At 40.7% G+C, this 17,193-nt stretch overlaps 1 protein-coding gene across 4 annotated transcripts in view; it reads left to right on the plus strand.

Moving 5' to 3' along the window:
- Positions 1-557: 557 nt before the first annotated feature.
- The window catches only part of RGS7 (regulator of G protein signaling 7), a 397,552-nt gene continuing 380,916 nt past the window's right edge, over positions 558-17,193 (plus strand). For all 4 annotated transcript variants that reach the window (XM_026649548.1, XM_026649549.1, XM_026649551.1 and 1 more), the window contains exon 1: positions 558-635. In XM_026649548.1, the coding sequence (XP_026505333.1) occupies positions 558-635 (78 nt within the window). The remainder of the gene's footprint in view (positions 636-17,193) is intronic.

Raw genomic sequence — 17,193 nt, forward strand, 5'->3', positions numbered from 1 at the left:
CACGGCTCTTTGTGCAGGTGGGTGAGCGCCGCACGGGCCGGGGGAAGCGCTGCAGCGGGAGATACCTCAGGGCGGCTGCTGGGGTGCGGGGCGCGGGACTAACCGCGAGCTGAACAGCTGGGAAGGCAGCCGGCTAATTGGCAGTCCCTGACACGCGGACACAGCCCTTTAAAGGGCGATCAGAAAGATGCGGTGTCCAGTATTCAGTGGGGGCGTGCGTGGGGCATTGTGTAGGGAGATGCCGCTACCCTAGTGTGCTCAGCGGTGTGAAGTGGCAATTCATTAAAGTCGAAACTAGGTTAGTACATTACACTCATTCATTATTTACCTGCACAAGGGGGTAATGGCAGTAAACGGGGAATTAGCTGCTTTGCCCCAGTGTAAATATCGGGCGGAGAAACGGATGATGGTAACGTGTTGGGAGAAAGTCAGCTCTATTAATCACCGTCAGTAGGGGGAAGGAGACCTGCTGCAGCTGTATTTCACTGATCACTCTTACCTTTCACAGTGGCAAATTGCTCAGCGCGACATTTGTCAGCTGATCGTAGCATTGGGACATGGCGCAAGGAAATAATTATGGGCAAAGCAGCAACGGGGTGGCTGATGAATCCCCAAACATGCTGGTATACAGAAAGGTAGGAGGCTTTTTAATTTCTCCGAAACAGTTGGGCAAATGGCATTAGGAAACTTTCGCTCCTGGTTTCTCTCTCCCCCCCCCCAAAAATTTAACTATTTTAACATTTTGCCTCCACTTGTCTTGATACAAACTGCTGCTCTGATGTTCCATTCGTAGGAGTGAAACAACATGATTTCAGAGCATCAGAGATATCCGTGCTTTACTGTTGGAATATTTAGTACATGATGTATACTTTACACTACTTCAATAACAGTATGAGCGTGTGAAATGTTAGCTCGATATCCCAACCCGTTTATCTGTTGTCTTTTATTTTAAGAAATTACCTAATCTCTTGCTCTCAATTTTAAAACACAGATACATATGCTAACTTTGCAAAGTATTCAAGAACGTTTATTCTATAATACATGCTTTAAACATTCATTCGTGTTCGGTTCATTTTATGTGTCAGATGGCAATGTTGCAATATTTAGTTTATTTTACCTGCTATTTCCACGTGCTGGGTACAGCTGATATGTGATGATAAAACATTGTACGATTGAGTTAGAGTATTCACTTTTAAAATGATTTGATTGTAAAATGAGTAAAAATATTACATACTTTAGTTTTCAAATAACAAATGTTTTATGGTTAGTCAATTGTTTACAATGCAATTAAAGTGTTAGTTGCACATGTGGTATGAGGAAAATAATTGTGTAGATTTTTTTTTGTTTTGCAATCAATAGCATTTTTAAAATGTATATTCCAAGGATTCTCTCTGCAAATAGATTTCCCAACATGATAAATGTTTTAACAACAACATCAATAAACAAACTCCCAGACATTGACCTAAATAATGGGATTTATTTGGCTACTGTACTTCAATTAGAATGGTTGCTTGGGGAATTTGAGATTGTTTAAACAAAGGGGATAAAGTTGTCTTTACCTTTGAATTTGACTTCTTTAAATAAATACAACTAAATTAAGAATTTTCTCATTTAATTATAAATTGTGGAGTGGTGAAAGAGAATCTTTCACACAAACTTGGATGCAGAATGTTTTAACTACCTGTTTACTCCCAGAATTTAGGGAGTTGTAATTAGTTTGTGGTTATTTAAAATGGAAAAATCAACTCTTATTTTTGTCTTTTAGGAGTTGACTCTCTCTCTTCCTCCACACTGACTGCAATAAAAAATTCTCAGATTAATGTCAGTGCTTCTTCAATAGTGAGAGTAATTGATGTCATCAGATATTATGATAATAGACTGTTCTTTCCAGAGATTATAAATATTTTGTTAGTCACAAATTGATGTATAGTCCATGCCGCCTTATTTTCAAAGATACTGCTGACTTCAATGGGATTTGGGAATGCCCAGCACCTCTGAAAATCAGGCTACTTTTATTTACGTGACTAAATATAATTTTAGGAATTTTGATGCACAAAAGTTTGGAATACTTTGCACGTGCATAATGTCATTGGACCACCTGTCCATTAACTTTACAATTGTGTACAAAAATTGTATCTATGCGCTTATGTATATTTATATAGTAAACAAACATGTGCAGAATGGTTATCATAATATTATATTTCCTAAAAAATTATTGCACCTAATTGATTTGATTCAGCTCCCTCAAAAACACAGTATTTCATTATATTTTACATATATATACTTAAGAGTAAGTTTCATTGTAATATTTCAGCTTTATAATGGATGGTAGAACTATTGCATAGGAGATATTAAAAGGACTTGGGTGTCAGTTACACTTTTTTTTTTAACCCACTAAACTGATTCTTTTCTTTTCTTTTTTTTTTTAAATGTCTATCTCATTGCTGAAGTGTAACTTCCAGACATATGTAACATGTATAGGAAAGTACAAATACTGTGTTTATTTACCTAGTTTTTCTATGGCATTTTTAAAAACAGAGTTGTATAGTAGGACACTTTTCACATATCTTAATCTTATGCAATATAATCTGTCATGTTATTTCTGTGGTTGGGAAAGCATTTTTCCTGGGTCAGATTGGCAGAGACCCTGGGGGTTTTTCACCTTCCTCTGTAGTGTGGGGTCCAGGTCATTTGAAGGTTTAAGCTACTATAAATGGTGAATTCTCTGTAACTTGAAGTCTTTAAATCATGATTTGATGACTTCAGTAACTCAGTCAAAGGTTATGGGTCTATTACAGGAATGGGTGGGTGAGGTTCTGTGGCCTGCAATGTGGAGGATGTCAGACTGGATGATCATTATGGTCCCTTCTTGCTTTACAGTCTGAGTCTATGCCTGCTTTCTTTGATTCCTTTAACTACTCCTCTTGACCTATCATACTATAGATTGTACTGACAGGTGTCTCAGTCTCGGGTGAAAACTTCCAAGCAATGTTCTAGGAAACAGGAAACAAAATAAGATCTGGTGACATATGTGTTTTAAAAGTACATAGGTGTGTATGACAGGATGCAAATGTGATACTACCATCAACAAATATAGAAGACTTCTGGATTTAGAGTATGATAAGAGGTTGTTAAAGCATAAGTCATTTTACTTCAGATATTACCAGCTGCTCTTGAAGTCTTCAAGTATGATGGTTTAATAGTGGCTGCTACACCACAGGAATTTTGTAATCAATTTCAGAACGTAATGCTCCTCCATTTTCTAAGAAGAGGCTGCAATAACTAGTAAGTTTTGTTGCATTTTGCCATTGTATTACAGATGAATGAACTGTGCTGAGTAACTAGAGTACAGACCTGCCAAATTCATGAAGTACTTTCTAAAAAAAAAAAAAATTAGACAGAAAATGAATTAGAAGTTACTTGAAAAAGTTATGTACTTTTGAGGTGGTTGTCTCATGGATGATTGAATATTTAGAATTCAAAATCTCTTTACATCTTGAATGCCATGGCTTAAATGTGATTGGGTTTAACTGTTTGTCCCAATATGATATTTATGCAGCATGATTGTGTGGGATGGCAATCTGATATTTGTGCCCATGAGAAAAAGAGGAAACATGTAATATCTCTTGTGATAGGTAAGAGACAGGCCTTGACTGTAGTGAATACAAAGCAAATTCTTTATTGAGGATGCTGAGCACAAACATAACCTTGTAGTTCTCACTGTCTCTCTAGCTCCTGTCTTATTAAATACAGTCTGGACCGCCTAGAGTCACAGCCGAGGTCTCCCTAAATCCCAGCCTAGCCAAGTCATGAAAGGACCAGAAAATTTGAAGAATTTGGATGATTTGAGATGGTCCTGAGTCACAATGTTTAGATCAGAGATCTGATCTGAATCTGCATTTTTATGAAGTTCAGGCGTATTTGGATTCAATATTGAAGTTTGGCCTGTCATAGAGAAAGTCTGAATTCTGAGGGCTGGATCTGACCTTTTTCAAAGGTCAGGGGATTTATAGATCCAGTGTTAATTTTCAGAGATGCCAAGCCCTGACAGAACCACAAAGATTACAGTAAACAATCTCATCTCTCACCCATAGTTAGTTTCTGGTTAGTTACCAAGATAAGGAAGTGGAGAAAGCTGATTGGTTTGTCCAGAAAAGGCAGATGAAGAAAACATAATAGTATAAAATGACACAATCTAGATTTCTTCCAGTGTCCCATGTTCATATACACAGAAAGTATACTGCACATTTAGATGGGTTTTTTTTTATAGAAAATCCAGATCAAATATTTGAGTTAAATATTTAGTGCATAAATTACTTGTTTAAATCTGTATTGCAAAAGGCACTAGCATAGATAAATAGTTCCTTATATCGGTATCATTCCACCTCTGAAAGCTCTTGTTCTTTTTTTCTTTTAATAGAATGTCATCTGCATTACTTTTTTTATATGCCTGCCTCATTATAAAATAATGAAATATGACACATAGGTGGTGCCAACATACCTTAGGAAGAGTCCTAAAGTTTCCTGGTATTAGCTTCAGGCAAATATGAACATATTGAAAGTATTACTTTTATTTCCTTTCCTACTGAGTCTATATCCATCAGCAATTAAAAGCTGAATTAGAGGATGTAAGAACACTGGAACCATTAGTGTTTGAACATCATATAGAAATCTTTCATTTCAGCAACACTTTCAATTGTGGCTAGAAGTTGGATTGTAGAGAAAACTACTACTAATGGCTTTTTCTTGTATCTTATGAGTTTAAGTTTTCAGAACTTGAGGTTGTTTTCTTTCTTCAATTTGTGACAAGGAGAGGATAGAATTTATTGTTGGGAAAACTTCTAATTTTAGAACCACTACCCCATGCTGTATTTCCTCGAGTTGAAAAAAGCCATAGGATTCTAATTGATCACTCTCATGTTCTGTTTTAAATTATTCTAAATTGAACAAGTTGAATCCCCCTATGGGGGATTATGAACTCTAATTTACAAGTTTACTTGCTTTTTTTTATCACCTGTTTAAGATATTCCAATCCAGCTTTGGCCTTTTTTGTGATATCAGGACTACCTTCGCTGGAGTAATTAATTATATTCTTGTTGATCGAGACTTTGTCACCACCTCTCTCCCTGCCCTAAATATTAAAATAGTTTTTGATGTAGGTGATCATATTTTCATAGTGTTTGAGGCTACCATGTTCTTGGTTCTATTTCTGTTCCAATAATCAAAGGTCATACTTGCTAGACTTGTATTATAAGTTTATTTGCCAGTCCACTATAATTTGAAATTACTCATAGAAGTGTGATATTTACAGGAATGATGTCTTGCCATTCCTATTATCCTTGTTCCTCTACAATGTTAGCTGTGGAAATGGTGATAACTCACTTTAGTTTCCCCCCTCCCCTCTCAAAGGGCCTCCTCCAAAATAAATTGGCTATTTGAAGTGGCAAATAAAATTGTATTGGTAATGTGTGGATATTCTCAAGTATTCACTTCAGGGAAAAAGTTACCTGGTGGAAGTTAGCCGGACTGCAGTCTTCATATTTGGGAAGGAGACGAAGGATGGAATTTTAAAAATGTTAAGCAATGGCCTATGGAAGACTTACCATTGACTTCAATAGGAAAAGAATTAGTCTGGCACTGTGTACTTCTGAATATGCCTACATTATGGTGGCACCACCACTGATACATAAAGGAAAATATAAATTGGACCTACTCATAGACCTGAGTTAGCTGACACTGATGAACATATATGGCTTTAAAATTATTATAGGGAATTCCTGGTACAAAAATAAGTTACAGAAACTGAAAAAATTGGCCTTTTTGTATCCATAATAACTATTTCCAATTTTCAGTGGCTCATATTTAATTTGCATATAGCAGTATCACCATGGGCTGTGATCACATTATATATGACCACGCAGAAAGGTCTGAAGTTAATACTTGAATGAAAGATGCAAATGCCAAGAAAGACTGAGGTACTGTGGGTAACTCTCATGGTGACTGAGTATGTGGTACTCTTATTGTTGAATTTATAGTGATTGCAGGGTCCATGAAAGTATTAACTGGGCCCTTAGTTCTCTCTTCTTGGTCAGATACAATGTGATCACAGCCCAAGGTAATACTGCTATAAGCACACTAAAGCTGAGCCACTGAAAATAGTTTGGGTACAAAAAAAGGCTGATTCCCCCCCCCCCACTGTTTCTGTAATTTTATTTTTTTCACCATAAATTCCTTATAACTTTAGAGCCATAGCTGATGTATGTATACAAGCTAAAGATGTTTCTGATGACAGTGGGAGGATTTGAATGGGGGTGCTTGCAAGTCCATGAGTAGGGCCAACTTATACTTTTCTTTACGTACTACTGGTGATGTCACCATAATGTATATTTCCTTCCAGGAGGTGGAGACATGGGGAAAAAAACTTGTAGCTATGTCACTAATACTATACAATTGGATTACTAGCTGCAAGACTCCATTTCTTCTGTCTTCAACAGGTGGAAGGAATTTCTGCTGGCTGCATTGAGGCATTAGCTGGCTTTCTTCCTTTAAACTGTAGTCTCACAGAAAGTCCTTGACAGAGCTGTTTGCTTACTAGGAGGTGTCACTGCCTAAACCATTGTTTGGCCCACTGTTGTGGCTTATGTGGTCTGGTTGCCAGTCATCTGCTTCTACCTCTGCCCCTTAAGAGGAATAGCACCATGTGACGGGGCGTCCACTCCACACAAGGCCTGAAGGGGTAAATTAGGCCAATTAACCTATAGCCTGCACCTGGAGGAAAGCGAGGGCATGCCAAGGCCTAATTGCTGATGAAGTCTGGCAGGGGAAAGAGCTGGGCCAGGTTTATAAAGACAGGAAATTAGTGGCAGAAGGGGCTGCAGGGGAAATCATTTACAGTCACTTCCTAGGAGAAGGGATGTGTGCTTGGGACTACAGTGATAGGTAGCCTGTAGGTCCTCCCAGGGAGGAGGGAGTTTGGACTGGTAAACCCAGAGAGGTGGGGAGGGAGCCAGAAGATAGAGCTGAGAAGTAGGAAGGAGCCCAGGAGAAGGGCAACACGGTCTGCCAGAAAGCAGGCCACTGTTGCTAGAGATAGGGTCCCTGGACTGGAACCTGGAGTAGGGGAACGTGGGCCTGTCCTCTACCAGACACTGGAGGTGTGGCATGGTCAGGGCAGTGAAGGCAAGATTACTGTTTTTGTATGGAGGGACTTTGATAGCCCAGAAGGGGAGGACTATAATGACATGTCTGGAGGGCTGAGTCATGAAGATAGAAAGCCTATAGGGCAAGGAACTGACAGAAGAGGGTGTTACACCTGGAACCAGCTAATCCCCAGAACAACCAGGAAGCAGCGCTCTAGCGGTGAGTGGACCCCATGGCACACCTATAGGAAAAGGTCCTGCTTGTATGTTGGGCCCCAAAAGTAAGTGTGGTGGTTCTGTTAGCTGATAGTCCTTGCTGGGCAGGGAGAAGGGAAAACTAATGCCACCAGGTGATAGGCATCATCCCCTCCCCCACAGTGCTGTAAGCTTGAAATTACAGCATTACTTGCCAGTGACTGAAGTAGAAAAATGTTACAGCATGCCGTGCAACCATGTTGCTTCTTTCTTATATCACATACATGCAGTTTAATACTGTATACGCCTGTGTGGATTGTACATTGTCACTTTCAGTCTCTCTGCTCTTTCCCTTTTGAAGCATTCTACATTAGTTACTATGGAAACAACCATTCTATTGATAGTGACGTGCAGTATAGTCACTTTTTTATTATGATTTTAAATTTACAACATGTTTTTTGAAATGCCGAGGTTCAATATATGTCATATGATATAAAAATTGAGGAATTTCAAGCAAAGCAAAAGAGGATGGCCGTAAGACTGCAAATTCAAAGTTCACAAATAAATACAAACTGTTTAAAATGTATTTTTTTTTCAGTTTAACAATTTCAGATGAATTAAATGTCTAATAATGGATTAAGGAGAACACAATACCATCCCCCACCAAATCAGAGCAGAAAAAACATTTTTCTTTAAAATAAAGAGTTCCCAAATTCTACCCTGCAAACCCAAACTTTAGACAACAAAAATCTACAGAGGACATTAAAAAATTCATCAGTAAAATATACATATTGCATTACATTTCAATATATCTGTTTTGAACCCAAATGCTGGAGAAGGATAACAATACAGCAATGTATAATGATAATATCTAGCACTTTTTGTTTGTGGATCTCACAAAACATTACCAAAGAGGCACATATCATTATCCCCACTTTACAGTGGGGGGGCATTATCCCCAGTTGATGGGGAGGCAAGGTGAAATGAAATGATTTGCCTCAGGTCACAAAGTATGTGAGTGGAGAAGCTGGAAACAGAATGCTAGTCTCAAGACTCTGCAATAGCACTATAATCCACTGTCCCACACTAAGCAACCAGACCTAACCAATCAACTTCTGCTGTTGAAAGAGAAGAGAATGCTGAGTATGGAAGAGAAGAGCCATCAAGGCTGGTCTTGCAAGGTACTAAACACTGTGTGGGGATGCTGAGTGTCTTCAAATTCCATTGGCTTCATTGGGAAATGGAGTTTCTCAGGACCTTGCAGGATCCAGCTGAGAATCTTTAGGATGAGGAAAAGAGGTTTTGAGCTGAGATTTAAAATGACAACCAGAATGAACAAGAACAGGAAGAACAAGAGTTAGACGGGGAAAAGCTGTACTTATAATGACAATAGGAGGGAACTTTGGAAAGGAGATGAAAGGAAACAAAAGTAAGGGTGGGAGCAGTAAGAGAAGACAAGTAGGAAGGACCATTTTTAGGGCAATGGCCTTAAAGGGAAGAGTGAGACTTGAAAACTGCACAGGTGAATAAGAGGCCAGTGATGTGAATAGTGAGGGAAGCAAAACTTTCTACATGATTTTGAACACAAGTGGGTGAGCTGAGGGTTTTGATTTTGGATTGGATATCATCTGGTGGTTAGCAAAGAGTTGAGGGTGGAAGACCTGAGTGAGACATAAGAGAACATTGAATGGAATGAGACACTTGAATGGGTACAGGGGCTTTGACTTCTGTGCTGCTGGGAAATCAATAAAGCTGGACTCCTGCTTCAGACTTTAGAAGAGGGAAGAAAGTGGACATGGAGGCAGGGCCTAAGAGGAGCCAGGGAATGGGGCTAGTTGGCTAGCCAGGGCTACTACTGGTGCATAGAGTTGGTGTGTCTGGAAAGTGGGGTTGCAGCCAGGGAATGTAGGATTGTCTGGGGAACCGAAGCTGGAAACTGTCTGGGAACCTGGGCTGCCCAAGGAGCTCAGCTGGTAAAACAAGAATAGTTGCTCCTGTTGTTAGTGCTGCAGCGAGTTGCAAAGGCTGCTAAGTTGTCACAGCCACTCTGTGCTACTGTTCTTGGAGCTCTGTTATTAGCTGCATGAACAGAGGATGCAGCTTGCTGATTCAGCAGATCTATATGTTGTTTGTCAAGAAAGGCCACAGGCTTGGTTTGGTGGCAAAGGCATGCCCAACGGGTCACAGGGACACTAACACATGTATTTCTGTGATAAGGTAAAGGTTCAGTCAGGATACCAGGATCCTGTCCCCTCAGCTGATACAAAGATGCCCTTCCTATGACTTCTTTTTATACATTGATACAAACAAGTTACATATTGCACTCCAGATGTTGGTAGTTGCCACCTTTATATCTTGCACCTGCTAGTTTGAACAAAATATCCTCATCCTTTATCCTGCCATCCCAATCTTCTCTTACGATGGGTCAATGTGTTCCTGTACAATCTCTTGGGAACTTTACACAGTTACTTGAGAACCCTGGTTCTTATAGCATCCTCTCTGGTCAGGAATGTACTTATTTGGTTAGCCAATACCTGGTGTGTTACTATTCTGCCAAGGCCAGGCCTACTCTGGTTCACAGCCTTTGACCCATACTGTTACATATGCTTAGGGCTCCAGCATGGCCTTCAGCTCCAAGTAAACCTCTGTAGCACCTGGCAAAGACCGCTTTAACTGACAGTGAAACTTTCCCTAGATAGTGTGCAGAGCTCTTCATGGAAAGCAGCTGGAGCCTGGTATTTCATTTAATCAGATTTAGAAAAACAAAGGGAATTCCAAACCACAAACATTTTATATGTATATTAGTAAAGGCTTCTAAATTCTGTTACTAGAAAATGTACCACTACAAATCTCTGTGTGCAAATGTGAAACAACCAAAAAACCCCTAAAAACACTTAAAACTGTGGAAACCAAGAGCTAACTACCATTTTTTGTCTTGTTTTATATTACAATGGCTCTCTTAATTCAAAATATAGCTGAAATCTCAAAATTTGAATGTCAATCCTACTTCACTCAGTTGCTCCATACATAGCTCTTAGACTTAGTTCTCTGTGTATATCATTTTGGGAGCTTTGTTATTATGGTGGAAATGAGTTTATATTTTGAAACTTGTTGTTGTTTGTTAGCATCCTGGAATTTGAGGCTTGGCATTTCTTATGGGGAAGGCTCTATCACAAAATGCTACTGCGGATCTCTAAATTTGCTTGTAATGGTTTGACTGATGTATCTTCCTCAAGTATCTCTCTGTGCTGACTCTGACTAATGAAAGTGCCTTGGATTGTGGCAGCAGGACAGGAATTTAAAGAAGTAGGGGGGAATGTTCCTTTCAGTCTTAATTCTTCCCTTCCCCCGCCCCCCCCCCCCCGCTATAAGCACATATAGAAAGACGCATGAATGATTTATTCTTCCTTTTTCATATAACATTGGTAAGAGGTTGCTTTCTGAATGTCAAGAACCAGAGAAAATGTGAGATTACCAATCTGTCATATTCAGGTAAATGTTTTAATGAAGTGACCTAGCCCAATGTAGAGAGACAAGGTGGGTAAGGTAATATCTTTTATTGGACCAACTTTTGCTGGTGAGAGAGACAAGCTTTTGAGCTACACAGAGCTCTTCTTCAGGTCTGGGAAAGGTACTGGATGTCACAGCTAAATACAAGATTAGGCAGATACTTTAGAATAAGTAGTTAGGCACATTCTATGGGACCATTCAAGGTGAAGTGGCCAATTAACACCCGTGTAGTCATAGGACAAAAAGTGGGGGTTAGTGGGTTACAGATTGTTGTAATAAACCATAAATCCAGTGTCTTAAGACCATCATTTTCAGTGTCTAGCAAAATTATGAATTTAAGCGCTTAGGGTTGTCTTTTGTAAACGTTGTACAGGTTTCCTTTGAGGATGCTGACTGATAAGTCAGAGTGATTGTTTTGTGAAAAGTGTTTACCTGTAGGTGATAGGGTGTTGTTGTCTTCTTATCATTTTCCTGTGTGAGTTCATTTGAGAGCATAGTGATTGTCTTGTTTCACCCACATAATTGTTATTGGGGCATTTAGTGCACTGGATGAGATACACCACATGTGTACACATGGATTTTGAAAGGCATGTTGTGGGGAGCATTGATCATTATAGCACTGGAGATATGTCTGCAGGTTTTGCATCTCTTGTTCTGGCAGGGTCTGGTGCTACCTTGAGTTGGTGAGTCCTGGTCTGGGGGGATCTTGCTTTTGATGATGAGCTTGGAGATGTTGGGGGAGAGGGTTGTTTGAAGTCCAGAATTGGGGGTCAGGAAAGAAAACTTTCAGGATGGGGCCTCCATTGAGTATGGATTGTAATTGTTTGGAACCTATATGGAGTTTCATCAGTGTGGGGTGGTAGGTGATAAGTAGGGGTGTGCAGTTGAAAGGGGGTTTATTTCTGTATTGAAGCAAGTTCTCTTGGGGTATTTGGCTGGCCCGTTCCATGATGCAATCTACTTCTCTGTTGTAGTAGTCTTGTTTCGTGAAGGCAATTTTAGTGTGTTAAGGTGTATATCCCAGACTTCCTTCTCCAAGCATATTCTGTGGTATCTGAGTGGCTGTAGATAACAGATTTCCTGGTGTGCTTCCTGGAGCTATGAAGGTAGGTGTGGTGATCTGAGGGTTTCTTGTGTATATAGTTGTCTGTAGGGTTCCATTGTGGAAGCTGATTGTGATGTTCAGGAAGTTGATGCTAGTGTGGAGTGTCCCAGAGAGTTTAATGGATGAGGTGCGGGGGGGGGGGGGGGGTGTGAAGTTGTGGTGGAAATCTGAGAGAGTTTAAGATGTTTATCCAGAGGGTGAAAATATCATGAACGTATCTTTTTATATCATTGGTTTTGTGGTGCATTTGCCCAAAAATTCTTCTTCAAGGTGGTCCTAGATGAGGTTGGCATATTGAGGACCCATCCTAGTACCATGTTCCCATGGCTTTTCCCAGGGTTTGGGAATGTTTGTGGCTGAATGTAAAATTGATTTGGGTGAGGATGAAATGGATGAGTTTGGGGTGGGTATCTGAGGGTTATCCATTGTCTTGTAAATATTTGAGGTAGGCAGCTATGCTGTCATTGTGAGGGGTGTTAATGTATAGGGAAATGACATCCATGGTGGCAAGGATGATGTTCTGAGGGAGGTTATTAATGTTGTGAAATTTGTGGACGAAGTCATTTGTATCCTGGAGGAAGCTGGCCCTTTGTGTGGTGAGTGGTTTGAGAATGGTTTCTGAGAGTCCCAGTCTTCCTTCAGTAACCAGATATAATAGGTCTGTCTGGGTTCTCTTATTTGTGTATCTTGGAAAGCATGTAGAAGGTCCTTGTATGGGTTTGTGGGGATGAGTTTGTAAAGTATTTATTGGAGTTGTTTGGGGAAGGATTTGATGATATCCTTAAATTCCTGGGTAAATTGTGGTGTGGGGTCTTTGAGTTCTTTATAGTAGGCAGTGTTGAAGAGTTGTCAACTGGCCTCATTAACATAGTCCTCATGGTTGAGGACTACAATGGTGCCACCTTTGTCTGCTGGTTCAGTTACTATCTGATGGTTAGATTTCAGGGACTGTATAGCTGTCCTCTTGATGGTGGAGAGATTGTGGTGGATGCGATGTTTGTTAAGGGTTAAGTTATTACCTCACCCTCCTTGTCTCTCCAATATCTTGGGACCAACATGGCTACAACAACACTGCATACTAGCCCAATGTACTCACTTTATGAGATTATTTTAATTATGATTCTTGTACTCCGTTAACAGCTCCTATATTTGAGTAAGAATATTCATTGCATGCCTCTTGAGGCAAATGAAGCTTCTATTATCATAGACTCACGTAGTGTCTTACCATGTGGAAAGACCTTAGGATGGGCTTTCTTTTGAGAGAATGTCTGTGAGGATCCATGAGAGGCCTAAGTCATCCATGCTGACTTCTTGTATCCCTGCAGTGATTTGAGGGGTTAAACCCTGACAGCACAGCTCCAGGGAAGCTATAGTTACCATAGTGGCTCTTCAGAGGATCCACAGAAAAGTTAATAGACCCTGAAGTAGTGTAGTGTTAACTCTCTCTTCTGTGTAACTGCTGTTGGAGTTTGTGCATTTCCTCCCTGCCTGCCTGTCCTGCCCTGCCCTGAACCCCTCCCCACCTCACAGAACCCAGACTGACTGGCGAGACAGGAGCACCATTTCAGATTTTGGTAGGGGGGAGGCAACTTTAACTGATTCCAGGGGCTACTTAGGCACCTGAAAACTTTAGGTTTCTTTTGCAGATAATAACTTACAATGCTCCTATCAGCTAATTTCTATCCAATTCTTATATATAAAAAAGAGAAGTAAATAAATATTAGACCCACTCTGCTCTAATACCAACATGTTCCTACATCTAGTGTCAAGTCACTTAAGGGACATTGGTTAGGTTTAAAATTTTAATGTATATTCTTACTTTGTTACTAACTCTTGAATACAACAATTGAAACAATTGTAGAAAATTCTAGGTTACTTTTTATCACTTTTTTGAAGCTCACCAAACTTGGAATAGATCATTTAACTTTGGAAACATCCTACTAGGACAAGGCCCTGTGAGTTTATACTGCACTTGCCTGGGGCTTTAGGGGTGTTACCTCACTACAAATAATAGACTAGAAACTGACCCTAAACAGGAGTGAAACCATCACTTTCAAGTCACTTTCACAGTATTGCCAACCCCAAATGTTCAAAAATCATGAATCAGGCTCACCAAAAATCATGAGTTTGGCTTTAAAATCATGAGATTAAGTAAAAATAACACATGCTGTGTTCTTTTTATTTGCCCTCTGCTTTTTGAGCCTTTAGAGTGCACTGGGGTCACATTTTGAAGCTTTCTCCACAGTCACAAAAGCTAGAAACTTCATTTTTCTTTAAGAATCAAGGCTGAAATCATCACATATCCACTTGATTCCAGTAGCTGGGACTTTAAGGAAAACAATTATCATGAGACTCATGATAAAATCAGGAGAGTTGGCAACACTGCTTTTTACTTCTATTTAAAGGCTAGTTACTTTCCAGAAGGCTCTTAAACACAACACCACAGTGACTGAGTTGCAGTTCTCACAGGAGAATATTTAAAACCAAACACCAAGAAAATTCCATTTTAAAGTTGAGAAAAATATTGAGACTTCTGAGGTATATCAGTGCTACTGCAGGCAGGAAAGGAAAATAAACAGCCACAGGATCTCTGAGAAGCTCTTCCTCTTGAAAGAAAGTTGGAGGGTCAAATCTTCTAGTCCTTAATCCAGTAAAACTTCTATCGCCATCAGCACTTCCATTCATAGATATCACATGTTCACTGTGACGTTGATAACGTGGTCAATAACTATATATTTCAGACTTAAATACCTGAGCTCTCTTATCCATAGTTACAAATCTTGTATGCATTGGCTCGGGGACTACATTTTCTGGCATATTCTGAACAGTGCTGAGCACACAGATGGTGCCCAGTGAATAATACAAATCATGACAATAATTGTCAACTTCATGGACTCTGTGGATGCAATTTCTGTTCTTTGTTCTGGAATTGGCCTGGATACAGCTGAAACCCTAAGAATTTGAGGCATAAACACATCTGATACTTGTATGACACTTTCTGATTCCTTCCTTTTCTAGAACTCAGAACAAAATATGACAAAACAAAACGGTTTTCAGTTAAAATGTAAAACTGCACAGCAGCCATTTTTCTACAGCCCAGCATGGGACAGAACCTGCCACCCCTTGGGAGTTAAGTGATCGCCTCTCATTTGACTTTCTTTCTCCATCCTTCCTGGCCTCTGTGCTGCTTTTCATGCTGTCAACCATGACCTCCATCCCAACTTCCTGGGACTGTTTGCTGGAGTCTCAGAGAGCTGTCTGCCTTGGTTTTGCTATCAGATCCTTTTTTTGCAGCCTGTAGCAGAGCGATAGGCTGGCCTGCTGGATAGGGATCTAGCGCTGAAAGATCTGGGTTCTACTCCTCCCATGGACTTCCTATATGACCCCAGGCCAGTGCCTTAAAGACAGAGTTTCAAAGCATTTTAGGCACCCAAAGATGCAGCTAGGCATCTGGTGGGGTTTACAAAGCACCTAACCTTCCAGGCACTCTTGAAAATCCCACTAGGTGCCTAAATATGTTTGAAAATCTGGCCTTTAGTCTGTGCCCCTCAGTGCCCCATCTGTACAATGGGGATAATAGCACTGCTTTACCTCAGCGGGGCTATGAGGAGAAATAGGTTAGACATTGTGAGGCACTCAGATACTACGGTGATGCAGCCACATAAGTACCACAGGTAGAGTGGGAATTTCTCTATACCATTGCTATCCCTTCCCTTGGTTTTGGCCCCTTCTTTTCACCTATGCCCCCAGATCTACCCCTTTTCGAAATGGCTCCCCTGTGGCAAGCTCTCCACTGGTTCTAAGGTGTATGTGTGCATGCGGGTGGGAAAGGAATGATACTACAGAGGAAGACACATAGCACATGGAGGACCCCTCCACACTCAGCTCAGAGAGGCTCCAATTTAACCCAAAGTAAATATTACCCGAGAAGGAATGTATTCCACTGTTCTTTTTGGTTTTTAATAACCGGCATGCTTATGCTTTCTTTTATGGCACAAGCAGGGCCGGCTCTGGCTTTCTGGCCGCCCCAAGCAAAAAAAAAAAAACCGGGGGGGCGTCGGGAGCCAGGGTGCAGGGGGACTCCCTGCCCTGCAGATGTGCCCCGGCTAGCAGGGGCAGGGGGAGGGAGCGGGGGGGAGAGAGAGAAGGGGGGCGGCCAGGGCTTCAGCAGGGCGCTGTCACGTGGCCCCTCCCGCCGTGCCCCCTGCCGGGAGGGCTCCGCACCGCTCCGGTCGGCTGGGAGGGAAGGACGCGGGCTGCCCTGCCGGGCGTGCTGCAGGGCGCTCCCATCCTCCATGCTGCTGCCTCCTACAGGGCGGCCGGAGCAGAACAACAACAACAACAAAAAGCGGCAGTGCCGCCCTAGGATTGGGCGGAATGCCGCATCCTACAAGCTACCGCCCCAAGCACCAGCTTGCTCGGCTGGTGCCTGGAGCCGGCCCTGGGCACAAGCCTGCAAAGAGTACCCCTGTGCCAGCAGAGTCCTGCAGTATATATGAAGTGTCTGCTTTCCTGTCACACTTTGCAGGATGGGGACTCTAGTTTAGTGTGTTTCACTGTGTGTTCATTTTATTAGGTTTATTTGATCAAATATTTAAATAAGCAATGTGACCTCAGCTAATTGAAGTCTGGATTGTATTTTTTGGTACTTGGAATATTAGCCTGGCAAAACCCAATTTTCTTGCTTGCTGATTAATGATTTATAATTAGCCTTAATTTAATAATCATGAAAATAAATGTTTGCTTTTTTGTGCATTTTGTCTAGATAATAAAATCTCCATCTCAGACAATTAATATCCCTTGGAATGATGATATCATTCAATGCTATTGCAGTTTGTCTTCCACATAGTACATCTCCTCCTGATTGTATTTATTTCTCCACAGTAAATGATGTTCATGACTGTTAAAACAAATCTGAAATTCCTGGTGCTTGGAGATTCCATTTTGGAAGATTAGGTTCTGTGACTTCTTCTGTGGGAAAATCTCTCATATATTCTTCCATTGTATAGATTTTTCTTTGATATACTATATTATCAGAATGAATAAATGATTTAGCTCATTTCCTTTGACAGACAGGGACTTGAAATAGTTCATAAGAATGATTCATTTTATTGCTTCTTATTCACCCAAACTCCTAGGAATTGCCAAGATAGAATGCAATGTGTCTTTCATGTGGGCCAAACTCATGGCACCTCTTGATTTGTCATTAGAAGCCACCCACGTGCATTTGAAATGGAATGGACA

This window comes from Terrapene carolina, unplaced genomic scaffold (genome assembly GCF_002925995.2).
Source record: "Terrapene carolina triunguis isolate 2854851 unplaced genomic scaffold, T_m_triunguis-2.0 Scaffold85, whole genome shotgun sequence".
NCBI lineage: Eukaryota > Metazoa > Chordata > Testudines > Emydidae > Terrapene > Terrapene triunguis.